The sequence below is a fragment of the Phoca vitulina genome, unplaced genomic scaffold (assembly GCF_004348235.1).
Source record: "Phoca vitulina isolate PV1807 unplaced genomic scaffold, GSC_HSeal_1.0 scaffold45, whole genome shotgun sequence".
Lineage (NCBI taxonomy): Eukaryota > Metazoa > Chordata > Mammalia > Carnivora > Phocidae > Phoca > Phoca vitulina.
The window spans coordinates 8,988,123-9,002,011 of NW_022589748.1; the positions used below are offsets into that span (position 1 = coordinate 8,988,123).

The 13,889-nt window shown below is 44.5% G+C and overlaps 1 protein-coding gene across 7 annotated transcripts in view; it reads left to right on the plus strand.

Moving 5' to 3' along the window:
- Positions 1-13,889, plus strand: part of PSPH (phosphoserine phosphatase) — a 29,796-nt gene that overhangs the window by 15,005 nt on the left and 902 nt on the right. For 3 of the 7 annotated variants that reach the window (XM_032431042.1, XM_032431039.1, XM_032431043.1), the window contains exons 2-7: positions 933-1,065; positions 1,313-1,459; positions 7,788-7,946; positions 8,659-8,793; positions 9,455-9,600; positions 11,216-11,364. In XM_032431042.1, coding sequence (XP_032286933.1) covers positions 7,807-7,946; positions 8,659-8,793; positions 9,455-9,600; positions 11,216-11,364 — 570 coding nt within the window. In that variant the 5' untranslated portion in view covers positions 933-1,065; positions 1,313-1,459; positions 7,788-7,806. Of the gene's footprint in view, positions 1-932; positions 1,066-1,278; positions 1,460-7,787; positions 7,947-8,658; positions 8,794-9,454; positions 9,601-11,215; positions 11,365-13,889 lie in introns of all 7 variants that reach the window. The other 4 variants (XM_032431045.1, XM_032431044.1, XM_032431040.1 and 1 more) reach the window with 3 other exon arrangements.

Sequence of the window (13,889 nt, forward strand, 5' to 3'; positions counted from 1 at the left end):
GGTCTTTTAAGAGGTCGTTGGCCAAGGTCAACTTACCTGAATGCTTTATTGGAGAAGATCTGTTGCCTAGCTCCTTGGTAGGATTCAGTTCCTTGAGGGTTGTTGGACCGAGGGCCTCATTTCCTTTCTGGCTGTTTCTGGGGGCCTCTTCCAGTTCTGCCACATGGGCCTCACCATCGGGCAGCTACCAACATGACAACTGCCTTTCCTTAGAGCAGGGAGGGAAGCTGGGCCAAGATGGAAGCCACATTCCTTTTTTTGCTTTTGAGATTAACTCAGAAATCGGATGAGAGAAAGGTTATGCAAAGACTGGATTTTGAACCCTCTGAATTATTTATTCCCATTACGGTTCCCCTCCTTTCCAATCTCTTTGCTTTTTCTTGCCTCATCTTCTTAATTATTTCTTTTATCTTTTTTTCTTCTGAGTTTTGGCACTTTTACCTACTATTTACAGTTTTAATTATAAGGATATTAATTCAAAATTGTTGGCTGTGTTCCCTTGATATTGGGCAACGGGACTCTTCTGTGACTGTTCTTGGCATGTTGGCGACTTTGTGTACTCATTTTGAAGATGGCAGGATCTGTTTTGCAGAGTCTGTGATACACCTGAGTCAGCTCCTCTGTGTCTGCATGTTGTTCTCTCAGTAGGTCCTCTCCCTTCCCTCTCCTTGGCGTTCTGCTAATCAGGTGTGGGTGATTTCCTGTCAGACCTGACGCTTTTACAGAATCGAAGCCACAGAACATAATGTGTTTACCCCTCTGCAGTGCTGAAAGGAGGCAGAAGTCAAGCATTTCGCAAGGGAAGCAGTCTTAGGGCACTTGGCATCTGACCCTTCTTCGTACCAGTCTAGCAGGGGGAGAGGGAAGCTCGACCGTTTCTCTTTCTTCTCTTGTGTCTGGACCTTGATGTTCATTTCCTCCTCTCCTTCTAGGCTCTTCCTCTTGCAGAACTCACAAGGTCTCTTGTAAAGAAATTTGTAGTCAGAACTTTATGCTGCGTTTTTATTCAGGAAAGAAGCAGGAAGAGAAGAGTGTCATTTCCTAGGAATCCAGCACTGGAGAAACGTGAGTCCGATTTGTCTTTTGTTGTTATTTATCAGTTACCAGTATCCTCTTCACCTGAATAAAATTGTCTGCTATAATGTATGTGGGATCCATAAAATCTCAGGTTCCCCAGAACAGCTGTTCTTTTTTTAAATCATAAAATGTACTATAAATGCATTGACCAGGAACCCTAGGCCTAGTTACCAGAGGCTCTTTGACTCTCCTTTGATCCAGAAGCTTCTCAGGCTGCGTTTGTGCATTGTTGCAGTGCCCAGAGGACCTGAAACAGACTCAGCCCTCCTACCCAAGGTGACATCCATCTAAGCCTAGGAAGTTTTGTTCTCTTGGGTGTGCTTGATCTCCACAATCTCCACAACCTCTGTACCAGCTTGTATTTGTTCTTACACAAGTGAAGGTAAGAGGTCAGTCCTAATAAAAGAGTAAGTTGGTGAAGGCAATTCTGGATGTCTTTCGTGAAATACATAGATGAAGAAGTTCAAAGAGAGTTTGGGTGAAGAGGTTTTTCTTATCTAAAATCGGACCTCCTAAGGCTGGCTCTGAAGGAACACTTGCTTTTGTACTTTTGGAGCTGGGGGTGAGAAGGAGTCGTCAGCAGAGGCTTCTTTAACATTTAGAAGAGGCTCTCTTTCCCCCAGATGGACCAGCTGGGTGCCGGGCGGGTGGGAGACCTGTTCTGACCCACAGAAGGGCAGTGGCTCAGCGGTCAGGACTGGGCCTGGGAGCTGCCATGTCAAAGCACATACCCTTCCACCAGAACTTTTTCCACCCCCAGTCCTGTCCCCCTCCCAGGGCCACATGTAAGGGATCCAGAGTCCATTCTCTGGCAATGATTTTTGTGTGTGTGAAATTCTAATGTACACAATTTACTTTGAAGCACCTGAACTTAGCAGATTTCCGCCCCCCCCCGGTAGCCGTGAGAATTTTGACTATGAATTATGAGTGGCTCCCAGTTGAGACCTGAAAAAAGAGGCAACCGAAGTGAACCAGGAGGCAGGGCATTTTACAGTGCGGGCTGGGAAAGGCTGAAGGAGGCTGAGGCCGTCTAAAGTCTGAGCAGGGAGCTGAAACCTGTGTAAACCCAGTGGTGGAGGCCATATCCCCTGCCGTGAGCATTTTGTGGGCAAAGTTAAGGTTATATAATCCAGCTCTGTCTCCTAGGGAGGGCGTGGAGACAGAATCAGCCTTCCAAGTAAATTCAGTGCAACTTTTGTCTCAAACATCCTCTTTTCTTGCCTTTGGTGCCACCATGCACCCCAGGAGGCAGGGATCAGCATTTTGGAGTCCTAAGTCAGGACTCGTGTTCATCTGGGGATCTGGAAATCAGTCCTCACTTTATTTGAGGAGGTGTGTCTTTCCTTTCATATTTGAGGCTGATGGTCTGGTTGAAGCTATTTCTATTGTCAGTGGTTGGGGAGAGGCTTAAGCCACTGGCTTTTCAGACATGAACAGTAATGATTTGTCTGGTCATCTCAGGGAGCCTGGTGGCCTCTTGGAGATGGTGCCCGTTCTGTACTTCCCAGGTCTTCGGCGACGCACAGGGGCCAGTGTGGACTGGCTTTGCTGTTAGGAATTTTAAGGCTTCAGAAGCCTGTCAGTCCTTCTCAGGAGTATTGCCCATTCTTAGGTACATTGTATTGCCTCATGCACAGTCTTTAGCCTGTCCCATTGACCTCATTTGAGCTCTTCTTATGTTATTTGTCTGTTCCTGGCTTTCCCTCCACTACATGTGACTCGTTCTCTATGCTCAGTGGGGTTGCATTGCACTAAGCACTGCTTTTCCGCGGACAGACTGCTGTCTTCTAGGCTGGGTTAGCGAGCCTGCCTAGCCGTGTGGTATGAATTGTGTTGATTCCCTCTGGACCAGAGCCATATGGGTGGTTACTGAGCCACAGAGAGAGTGGGATATGAAGCTCCTTGGTGTTCCCCGGCTTGGTGGAAATTTGACGATTTATGAAACCTGTTTCTATCTGCTGGTCTCCCAAAGAATGTGCAGACTTTCTTCTTTCACTGTTAATGAATCATCACCCATTGTGTTGCCCAGCTAGCAGAACTTTGGTCTGAATTCTTTTTTTTTTTTTCTTTAAGATTTTATTTATGAGAGAGAGAGAGAATGAGCAGAGAGAGGCACAGAGAGAGAGGGAGAGCAGGCTCCCTGCTCAGTCCCAGGACCCTGGGATCATGACCTGAGCCAAAGGCAGATGCTTAACTGACTGAGCCACCTAGGTGCCCTGGTCTGAATTCTTCATGAAAATCTTTGACATTTCCTGAGTCCACATAGCTTATTATCAAATGTTTAACCTTATTTAGTTCTGCTTAATTTATCTACCTCTCAATTTATCCACCTCTTAATTTATCCACCACCTTTTATGTTGTGTCTGTGTATTTGAGATCCAAGTTTTAGTTCTTTAGCCAGTGCTTAGGAGCTGTGTGACCTTGGATCATTTAACTTCCTTATACCTCTAGTCGTTAATCTGTGAAATGGACACATTAATATCATTCCTGCAGAAGGGCATGGGGCCAGACCCAGATGATGGCTTTGAGGTTTCTTCCAACTTCAGAATTTATGATGTCAGTTCTGTTTCATTGGTGATAGTTGTCATTGTGGTTAAGGATTTTAATTTTAGGCTAATAGCACTCTAAGATGGAATAGTTTTATTGAGAACAATAATCTCAATTCTTGCTGAGTTCTCAATAACTTCTTAGATTCAACTCTATTTAATTTATGAAACATTTACTTTACACCTGCTGGGTCCTGGAAACAGAGATGAAAGATATTTCAATCAAGGAGAGGAATGGGAGTGATTAATTAAATCTCTGAAGGAGTAGGAAGGAGATAATGTAGTATAGGGAAGGTTATTTAATCTTCATCTTGAGGAATAAATAGGAATTTGCCCACTGGGTATGAGGGATTAGGTGATTTCAGGCAGAGGGAACAGCATTTGCAAAGGCGTAGAGGTTTCAAAAACCATGACATATTTAAGGAACAAGATATCCTCTGTATGCCTTGAGCATAAGTTGTGTGTGTCTGTGTGTGTGTGTGTGTGTGTGTGTGTGTGTGTGTGTGGTGGGGGGGTCCAGTCTTGTGGAACTGAACCCTTAACCTGTGGAATCTGGTGCTATCAGGGTAGATCGTGTCAGAATTGAATTGACTTATAGGGGACACTACGCTGGTGTCTAAGAATTGCTCAGATATATAGGAATCCCTCCATGTTGGAATCGGGGTACAGAACCCTTTTTAGTGGGGTTGTTGATGAAGCATGATTTGCTATGATTGTTGAAGGAGGATGACGTATATATGGAATTCATGTATTCATTATTTCTGTTTTTGTATGTATTTGAAATTCTCTACAGTAAAAAGTTAAAAAAACAGTTGTGGGTATGTAATTCATGGTTATATCATTTCATTTATTCATTCAACCTCCAGAAATTAATTGATCATCTACTCAAAAGAGGCTCAGAATAAGTATTTTGGAAAATTTTGGATCTTAGTATAAAGAGCTTGAGATCCAGGAGTGGAGGTGACATGCACATAAATAAGTTTAAGATAAGTAGGAATATTATGGATTTCATATATTGAAAACAGGTCTACATAAAGTACTGTGGAAGTTCTGGGGAGAAATTTTTTCCAGCCCCAGGGAATCAGGGGAGACTTTATAGTGAAGACGGCATGTGAGCTTTATTCATTCACTTAAGTCAACAAATATTATTAAGCCCTACTGTATGCTAGGTACTGTTCTCAGTCCTAAGGATCCAGCTGTGAACAAAGGTGATAAAGCTCCTACGCTTGTGAAATTTACATCCTAATTAGGACAGATAGATAGTACATAATAAACATAATAAGTATATCTTATCATATGTTAGAAGAAGATAGATGTTATGGAAAAAAGAAAAAGTAAGGCATAGTGAGGGATATTAGTAAAGTTGGGTTAAGGATAAGGAGGGAGAGGTTGCAGTCATAAATAGGGTGGTTAGGGTTGGCTCATGGAAAAAGGTGATACTTGGGCAAACTCATCTTTTAAAATTTCATTTTTTTTTTTTTAATTGAAGTATAGTTGACACACAATGTTGTTTGGGCAAACTCTTGATAAGGGATTGGCCAACTGGGTATCCAAGTGAAGAGCATTCCCACCAGGGGCACAGCTGGACCAAAGGCCCTGAGTGGGAAGCCTGGTCCGTGCATTTCCAGGACAGCAGGAGGACCAGTGTGGTTGGAGCAGAGTAGCAAGGGGGAGATGAGTAGGAAATGAGGTCAGAGGTGTAATGGGGAGGGTGTGGTGGTGGTGGTAGTGGTATGAGGGTAGGGGGCAGACCTTATAGGTAATTGTAAGAACTTTGGCTTTTACTCTTAATAAAATGAGAAGCCATTGAAGGATTTTGAGCTAGAAGTGTGACATGATTTGGCTTTAGCTTACAGTGATTACTTTGGCTGTTATGTTGAGAACAAAAATGGGTGGGAGACCTTTTAGGAGGCTCTTGGTACAGTCTTGGCAAGAAACATTGGTAACTCAGGCTAGAGCGATAGCAGTGGATAGGGTAAGAAGTGGTCAGATTTTGGTTGGTAGAACCAACATAGTTTCCTGAATGATTGGATATGGGCCATCAAGAGAGAGAAGGAAGGTGCAAGAATGGCAGTTTTGGTGGGACAAGAAGATCAGGAGTTCAGTTTTAGGCATGCGAAGTTTGGGGTGTTTCCCAGCACCTGAGTGGAGGTCAGGTAGGTGGTTTGAGTTGAGAGTTTGGGAGAGAGGACTGGGCTCCAGGTACAGATTTGGGAGTTCCTTTCCTAGAGATGACATTTCAAGCCACGGGCCCAGATGAATTCATCGAGGGAGTGAGTATGGTTAGAGAAGATCAGAGGTGGGCCGTGGTCATTGCAACATTAAGAGACTGCAAGAGGAGCAACGAGCAAAGGAGCTGAGTCTCTGTTTAATGGAAACTTCATTTACATTGAGGCTGATATTAGTTTAGAGTTTAATATTCTATTATCATTGGATTCATGAATTGCCTCCTCTTTCCCCCTTTTTAGTGGGTCTCCTGTGAAACTCCTGTTTCCCATGAAGAGCACTCTTTTGTAAGGGTTCCACACAGGGGTCAGCAATTTTTCTGTCAAAGGCCAGGTAGTAAATATTTTAGGCTTTGCAGGCCTTTCAACCTCTTGCAGCTACTGATCCTCCTCTGTTGTACGAAAGCAGCCGTGGACACATAAGCAAGTGAACGTGGCTGTATTCTACTGAAACTTTAGTTATGGACACTGAATTTTGAAGTTCATGCGGTTTCCGTGTGTCACAAAGTTTTATTCTATTGATTTTTTTTTCAATTATTTAAAATACAGAGGTGCCTGGGTGGCTCAGTTGATTAAGTGTCCAACTCTTAATCTCAGCTCAGGTCTTGATCTCAGGGTTGTGAGTTCAAACCCTGGTTTGGGCTCCATGCTGGGTGGATCCTATTTGAAAAAAATGTTTAAAAAATGTAAAAATTAGTCTTACTTCACAGGCTCTACAAAAACAGGCTGATTTGGCCTACTGGCTATAGTTTGCCAGCCCCTGGCGTAAAATGTCTGCTTAGAAATCAGTTATGAAGTGTGTTGGCCAGCCCCTTTGAGTCTGTTTTTAGCCAGTGTCTATTCTAAATATAGGTTATTTGCATCATCTGTGTGGCCTCGTACATGACATATTTGATGAGAGATGGGTCTAGGCAACTTCTAGGATCCCATTTACCCCTAAGATTCTAGTCCAGCGATTTTCTTAAAAAATAAAAAACCCCACAGGATTCCTTTTGAAACTCCGTCCTCCATAGTTTCTGCAGCACTGTGGTCTCTCAGTCTCTTCCTGTGCATCTTGACCTCCTTTTCCTTTTCTTCCCAGGCTCCTGATCTGATCCTTTCTGTTCCTGCGGGCTCTGTTCTCAGCCCTCTTCTTTCCCCTCTCTCTCCACTCTCTGGTGACTTTCATTAGGCCATGCCCTCACTTACCGCCTCTGTACTGGTCACTAACAGATGTGCAGTTCAGCTCTCCCCTCTCTTCTGTGGCAAAAAGCCTTTCAAGGTTTTCCATCACCTAGATGTTAAAATCCAAACTCATCAGCCTGGCCCAGGGCCCCGCTGCTGCACCGCCTGGCAGTCGGACTCCACTGGGCAGCTTCCAGCATGTCGTCCATCATGCTTGCTCCTTGCCTTTGCCCCTGCTCTTCTCTCTGCCATCATTACCCTCTCTTCTTTCCTCCATCTCCCTGCCCCCTACTCCCAGCACCCACCAAACTGATACCCTGCCCTTTAACAACCCACTCAGGCCACTTACCCTTCAAGATTCGATTTGAATTTCTATGCCCCTGGAAGCCCTGTCTCATAGGCAAGGTTAAGCATTTTTCTCTGTGTACCCATAATATCTTTAGTATCTTATGCATATTTTCACTTCAGAACTTGCCTTATTGCAATAATTGTCAGGTCAAAAATAGCCGAATATTGGTTGAACATCAAATATATATACCAATATAAGTTGGTACCTTCAGTAGAGAAGAGTTTGGTCCTGTTCATCTGTGTATCCCCAGAGCCTGACATTTAGAAGGTGCTTACTTTGTGTTAAAAAACCAATGAGCCCATGAGTCCATGTTTATGTGGGATGTGCTGACTTTGATACGGATCAAAGTAGATTGGCATTAGTAGGCAAAACTGGATCTTTTTATGATGATGGGTCTTCAAATATATTTATCTTTTTCTGTTGCAGGAGGAAGATTCTTCCAAGGATGGTCTCCCACTCAGAGCTGAGGAAACTCTTCTGTTCAGCTGACGCAGTATGCTTTGATGTTGATAGCACAGTCATCAGAGAAGAAGGAATTGATGAGCTAGCCAAATTCTGTGGAGTTGAGGATGCTGTGTCAGAAATGTAGGAACAGTATTTATTCACTTTATGAAATGATAAAGAATTGCGAAAGAGAGTGACTTTCGGATGACATGCGGGACCAGGGCCACAATTCCCCGATTTTTAGTCCCTGACTGCAAATCATGGACAGTAAGCTTCTTCCATCACTCAGAGCTGAATTAGCTAGTGTATGTCATCCAGTCATCCATTTATACAAATTCTTATGACAAAAAAAAAATTGTTGCCTCTTACAAATAAATGTGGATGACATGCTTTTAGCTCAGTCAGGGAAACGATGGCCGTAACGAACCAGAGAAGATGACGAGGTGGGGGATCACCAAGCGTCCAGTGCTTTGTGTCGTGGTTGAATGTGTAGCCTTAGTAGTTTGCTAGAAAGCTAGTTCTGGTTCAGAGTCTCTCAGCTTCTGCCTGGGTGAGACTCTTCCCTCCTTCCTGCCCTCCGCACTGCTGCCTGCAGTCACCAGGTCACGGACCATTTCATGTCCGGCTGCCTTTGCTGCAAGACGTGGCCACAAAATACTAATATGATTCTCAAGCAAACTTTCAGTAAGTGTATTACCAGGCCTTGCTCCCATGGCGTTGTAGCATGTCTGTTGTATGGTGGGGCTCTAGGCAGCACCTTCCTCATGGTGGACGTTGGACAAGCTAGGGAGGTAAGGTGTAGACTTCAGGGACATCTGACACGGCTAGCCTGATTGTTGGGTCTTCCTCCTAGGACACGGCGAGCCATGGGCGGGGCGGTGCCTTTCAAGGCTGCCCTCACAGAGCGCTTAGCTCTGATCCAGCCCTCCAGGGAACAGGTGCAAAGGCTCATAGCAGAGCACCCCCCACACCTGACCCCGGGCATAAGGTAAGAGGAGCCCCGGTCTGGGTCCTGTCTCTGTCAGCACCTGCATTTTGGGGCATGTCCTCTTGAGAGTATCTCATCATCGCTCTAGTCCTCCCTTCTGCCTGCTTCTTTCAGCTCTTACGTGTGGTCCTGTCTGAGTGGTTGGCCCTGCCCAAGTCATCTCTCCCGAGGGAGAGCCTAAGCTTCCTCTTCATTTTGTGTTTCTAGGTTCATGGGCAGAACAGAGTTGTGGGATGGTTTCCTAAGCAGTCCAGCCCCACCTATTAATTTCTAAGTGCCATTTAGAAAAACATACATGGGGCACCTGGGTGGTTCAGTGATTAAGTGTCTGCCTTCGGCTCAGGTCATGATCCCAGGGTCCTGGGATGGGATCAAGCCCTGTGTCGGGCTCCCTGCTCAGTGGGGAGTCTGCTTCTATCCCTCTCCCTCTCTGTGTGCTCTCTCTCCCTCTCTCGCTCTCTGTAGCTCTCTCTCTTAAATAAATAAAAAAAAATCTTTTAAAAAATACATAAAACATTATAATTAACCAGGCAATATACCTTATCCAATATATTTGGGCAAATGCTTTGAGAAGAAAAAAATGTATTTTAGTTTCCTTTTCATGTTTCATGTTTTCTCTTTTATATTAATCATTTTGGTGTTTTATATTTCTTTTTTTCAGGGAGCTAGTAAGTCGCCTCCAAGAGCGAAATGTTCAGGTTTTCCTAATATCTGGTGGCTTTAGGAGCATTGTAGAGCACGTTGCTTCAAAGCTCAATATCCCGTCAACCAATGTTTTTGCCAATAGGCTGAAATTCTACTTTAATGGTAAGACTTTAATGTTACCATTTTCCCTTTCTTGTCAGTTTTATTGTTCAATATCTTATGTAATGTCTGTTGGAATGCAGCTTAAGCAAGACAGCCTCAGAGTTAAATATTGAGATGAAGGATTCTCTTTTTTTAAATTTTATTTTATTTATTTTAATTAATTAAAATATAGTGTATTATTAGTTTCAGAGGTAGAGTTCAGTGATTCATCAACACCCAGTGTTCATTACATCACGTGCCCTCCTTAATGCCCGTCCTCCAGTTACCCCATCCCCTCACCCCTCGCCCCTCCAGCAACCCTCAGTTTGTTTCCTAGAGTTAAGAGTCTCATGGTTTGTCTCCCTCTCTGATTTTGTCTTATTTTATTTTTTCCTCCCTTCCCCTATGATCCTCTGTTATGTTTCTTTAATTCTACATATGAGTGAAATCCTATGATAATTGTCTTTCTCTGATTGAGTTATCTCACTTAGCATAATACCCTCTTTTTTTTTTTTTTTTTTTTTTTTGAGATGGAGGATTCTCTCAACTGGTATCTTTTGCTCCTTGGTATCCTTTGTTCTGTGAAATAGACTTAGGCCATCACCTCTCCTGGCTTTAGTGTGTCCATCTAATCTCTCTCAGTATATAAATGTCTGCACTTGATTCCTGGGTACCCACGTGACTCATTTTGTTATGTGTTATATTTCAGTTTTTTGAGAGCTCTTATGTATTTGAACCAGTTTAGGCCCAGGAAGGAGAGTTTGTTAGCAGCGAGTCACTGCTCCGTCACTGGGTGTGAAGTGCCTCCTGGCCCTTCTCTGGACGATTGCAGAGCTGCAGCTGTGTTTACTACCATCTCAGGGGGTCTCTGGTTAAGGCAATGGGGGGCTGACATCCTTAAAACCAAATAATGGTTTTAAAAAAAATTTTTTTTTAAGATTTTATTTATTTATTTGACATAGAGAAAGAGTGAGAGAGAGAGCACAAGCAGGGGGAGCTGCAGAGGGAGAGGGAGAAGCAGGCTCCCCACCGAGCAGGGGGCCTGATGTGGGACTCGATCCCCAGACCCTGGGATCATGACCCGAGCCGAAGGCAGATGCCCAACTGACTGAGCCACCCAGGTGCCCCAAAACCAAATAATGTTAATTTTAAAATGTTAAATGTGTTGGTGGAACATTTTTGAAGGGTCTACAGGCAGAGACCATTAAAAAAATGTAGACAGGGAGTGTGGTAATTACTGTAAGAAAGAAAATCCATCAAATATAAGTTGGAATCTCCTCTTTGATGAAATTATATATTAACTTTTTAAAAAACGTCAATATATTATTGTTTCATGGTGTTCTGCCACCTCAGCGAGGTTTGGGAATTACAACTCTGACAGCTTAGAGGATAAAACCGATCGACCCCAAGGCGTTTATGACCTAAAGGAGTAACCTCAACAAGAGGGATCTGCAATTTAAAGGCAGAGGTTGTTTATGCGGGGAAGTAGGTGTGGAAATCCAGGCTGTGTTACTTTACTGAGGGCCATTTTTAGCTTTCTCGGTGACATTTAAGTGAGGGTATCATCTATGCACAAAGCTGGCCCTACTGGTAGAATTCTGTGGATCACTGACACTGTTTTAACTGCTCTTTTAAGGTGAATATGCAGGTTTTGATGAGATGCAGCCAACAGCCGAATCTGGTGGGAAAGGAAAAGTTATTAAACTTTTAAAGGAAAAATTTCAATTTAAGAAAATAGTCATGATTGGAGATGGAGCCACAGACATGGAAGCCTGCCCTCCCGCTGTATGTATCGAGTGTGCTGGTTTTTCTGGTTGTGTTTTTGTTTTAGACGGCTGATTTAGAACTCCGTAAGATTGGTGACCGTTAAACGAGAACATCTAGGTATCATTGTAAAAAACCAAAACAAATAAAACAACTTCAATCTCAGCATGTCAGCCGACTTTTGGCAAACCTAAGGAAGAAAACCACTTAGAACTTTATGACCCCGTTCCTGCCACCTCTCAGCCCAGGTGTGAGCTCCAGGTTCGGCTTTACTTCCCCAAACAATACCACAAATAATAAGACAGCTCTTACAACTGTAATCCAAATCTCGGGCGCCTGGGTGGCTCAGTCGTTAAGCGTCTGCCTTCGGCTCAGGTCATGATCCCAGGGTCCTGGGATCGAGTCCCACATCGGGCTCCCTGCTCGGCAAGAAGCCTGCTTCTCCCTTTCCCATTCCCCCTGCTTGTGTTCCTGCTCTCGCTATCTCTCTCTCTGTCAAATAAATAAATAAAATCTTTAAAAAAAAAAAAACAACTGTAATCCAAATCTTAATGTCTTTATATATATAAGATTTTATCATTTGAGAGAGAGAGCATGCACGTGCATGTGAGAGAGAGAGAGAGAGAGAGAGCGCGCAGGAGGGGGGGGTTGGGGGGGGGAGAAGCAGACTCCCCGCTGAGCAGGGTGCCCGATGTGGGACTCGATCTCAGGACCCTGGGATCGTGACTTGAGCTGAAGGCAGACGCTTAACCCACTGAGCCACCCAGGCGCCCCTGTCCTTTTTATATTTGATAAAGTATTTCTTCATTATCTTCTTGTTACTGATTAGGGAACTGAGGCTCATGAGGTTTGATAATGTGCCTGTGTTAAAGCATTTTGTTCTTCTGAGTGAATGCTCTTTTCTGAGACTAGCAGGAAACACAGGCTGTATGGCAAGTGTCCTGAATATCAGATGTGCCCCTTTCACGTAGGACTTTGCCCTTATCATCTCATCCTAAAGAAAAACTGAGCCAAAAATATAGTGGTGAACTTTTTATTAGTTTCCTGAGATCTAAAAATAGTTGTCTCTGTAAATGATTAACGCAGAATCTTTGGATCCTTTTAACTGACTTGAGTCAATTCGAGGTAAGACATCTTTAGATGATTTACAACCCACACTGGGGTTGACTAAGTCACAAAAGCTGGGCTAGTTTAACGAGGCGTGTGTGGAAGGAAAGGATGCCGAGTTCTGTCAGGGAGCCGCTCATCCTGATGTCAAGAAATGACAAAACTATAAATTCCAGAGGACCCTAGCAGTCGTCAGAAGGTGACGTGGCCTGACTGAACCAGGCGCGAGGGTGTGCATGCACGTGTGTAGCCCTCAGAAGGGGGCAGAGGAGTGAGTGGTCTGGAGGAAGGTCAGCAGCCACCGCGTGAAGGCCTGGCAGGACCGAGGGAGGGCGGCAGCAGAGCAGAGTGGGGATGTACTAGGCACGGACCTGCGCCGGTCAGGGGGCAAGACCCGGCAGGAATGGGCTTTCCCTTCAGCAACTGCTGAAGACTTTACGTATCTGGCACTTGGGTGTTACCGTTAGGTCGTGGGGAGCCCTGGAAGGCTTCTGGACAGAGAAGGAGTGCATCAGTGTGTTGGGACAGCTGAGTTGGTGGTGCACGCAGAAAGGGCTGCCACAGAGGCAGGAAGCTCAGTTAGGAGGCTAAATTTAACTGGAAGGTCAGACTCTTGTTATTTTTGCCCCCTTGTGTGGTCTGAAAACAAAAATGAAGAGAAAAGGCAAGTAAAAGGATTTTGAATGTCCATATTAGGTATAATGTGCCTATATCCTGGCAGAAAAAGAGAGAATACCATTTAAAAGATCAAAAAGAGAAAATACCAGGGCGCCTGGGTGGCTCAGTTGGTTGAGCGATTGCCTTCGGCTCAGGTCATGATCCTGGAGTCCCTGGATCGAGTCCCGCATTGGGCTCCCTGCTTGGCAGGGAGTCTGCTTCTCCCTCTGACCCTCCCCCCTCTCATGTGCTCTCTCTCATTCTCTCTCTCTCAAATAAATAAATAAAATCTTTAAAAAAAAAAAAAAAGAGAAAATACCATTTAAAAGAAGGTATCACTTGGTAGAAATTCAGGAAACAATGTAGACGTAACATTAAATAATTTTAATGATGGGAAGTGGAGTGCTGCCGGCAGATGGCGGGGCTGTCATCTCCTTCGGCCCAGAACAACACCCTCCCTGGCAGGGAGGTCCGTCAGATTCACACAGGGCACCTGTCAGGAGATGCCTGCTCTGGTCCCGGTTCTAGGCGCAGTGGGACTTCAGCTGCACCCCAGGCTTCTCTTTCATCTTCCCTCTTTGAGATTGCCTGGCTGGGCCTGCATCCAGTTGAGAACTAAAGACATTTACCACCTGATGGGATTTTATCTTTGTAATTGGCTTTAAAGGGGCTTGATTTCTCCTGGAAGCCTGCAATGTCCCCAGCCTGAATGGATTTGCAGCGTGGTGCACTGACTCATTCATTCTTGGGACAGGGGAGGCAAGGAGGCTCCCAGGGAGCTG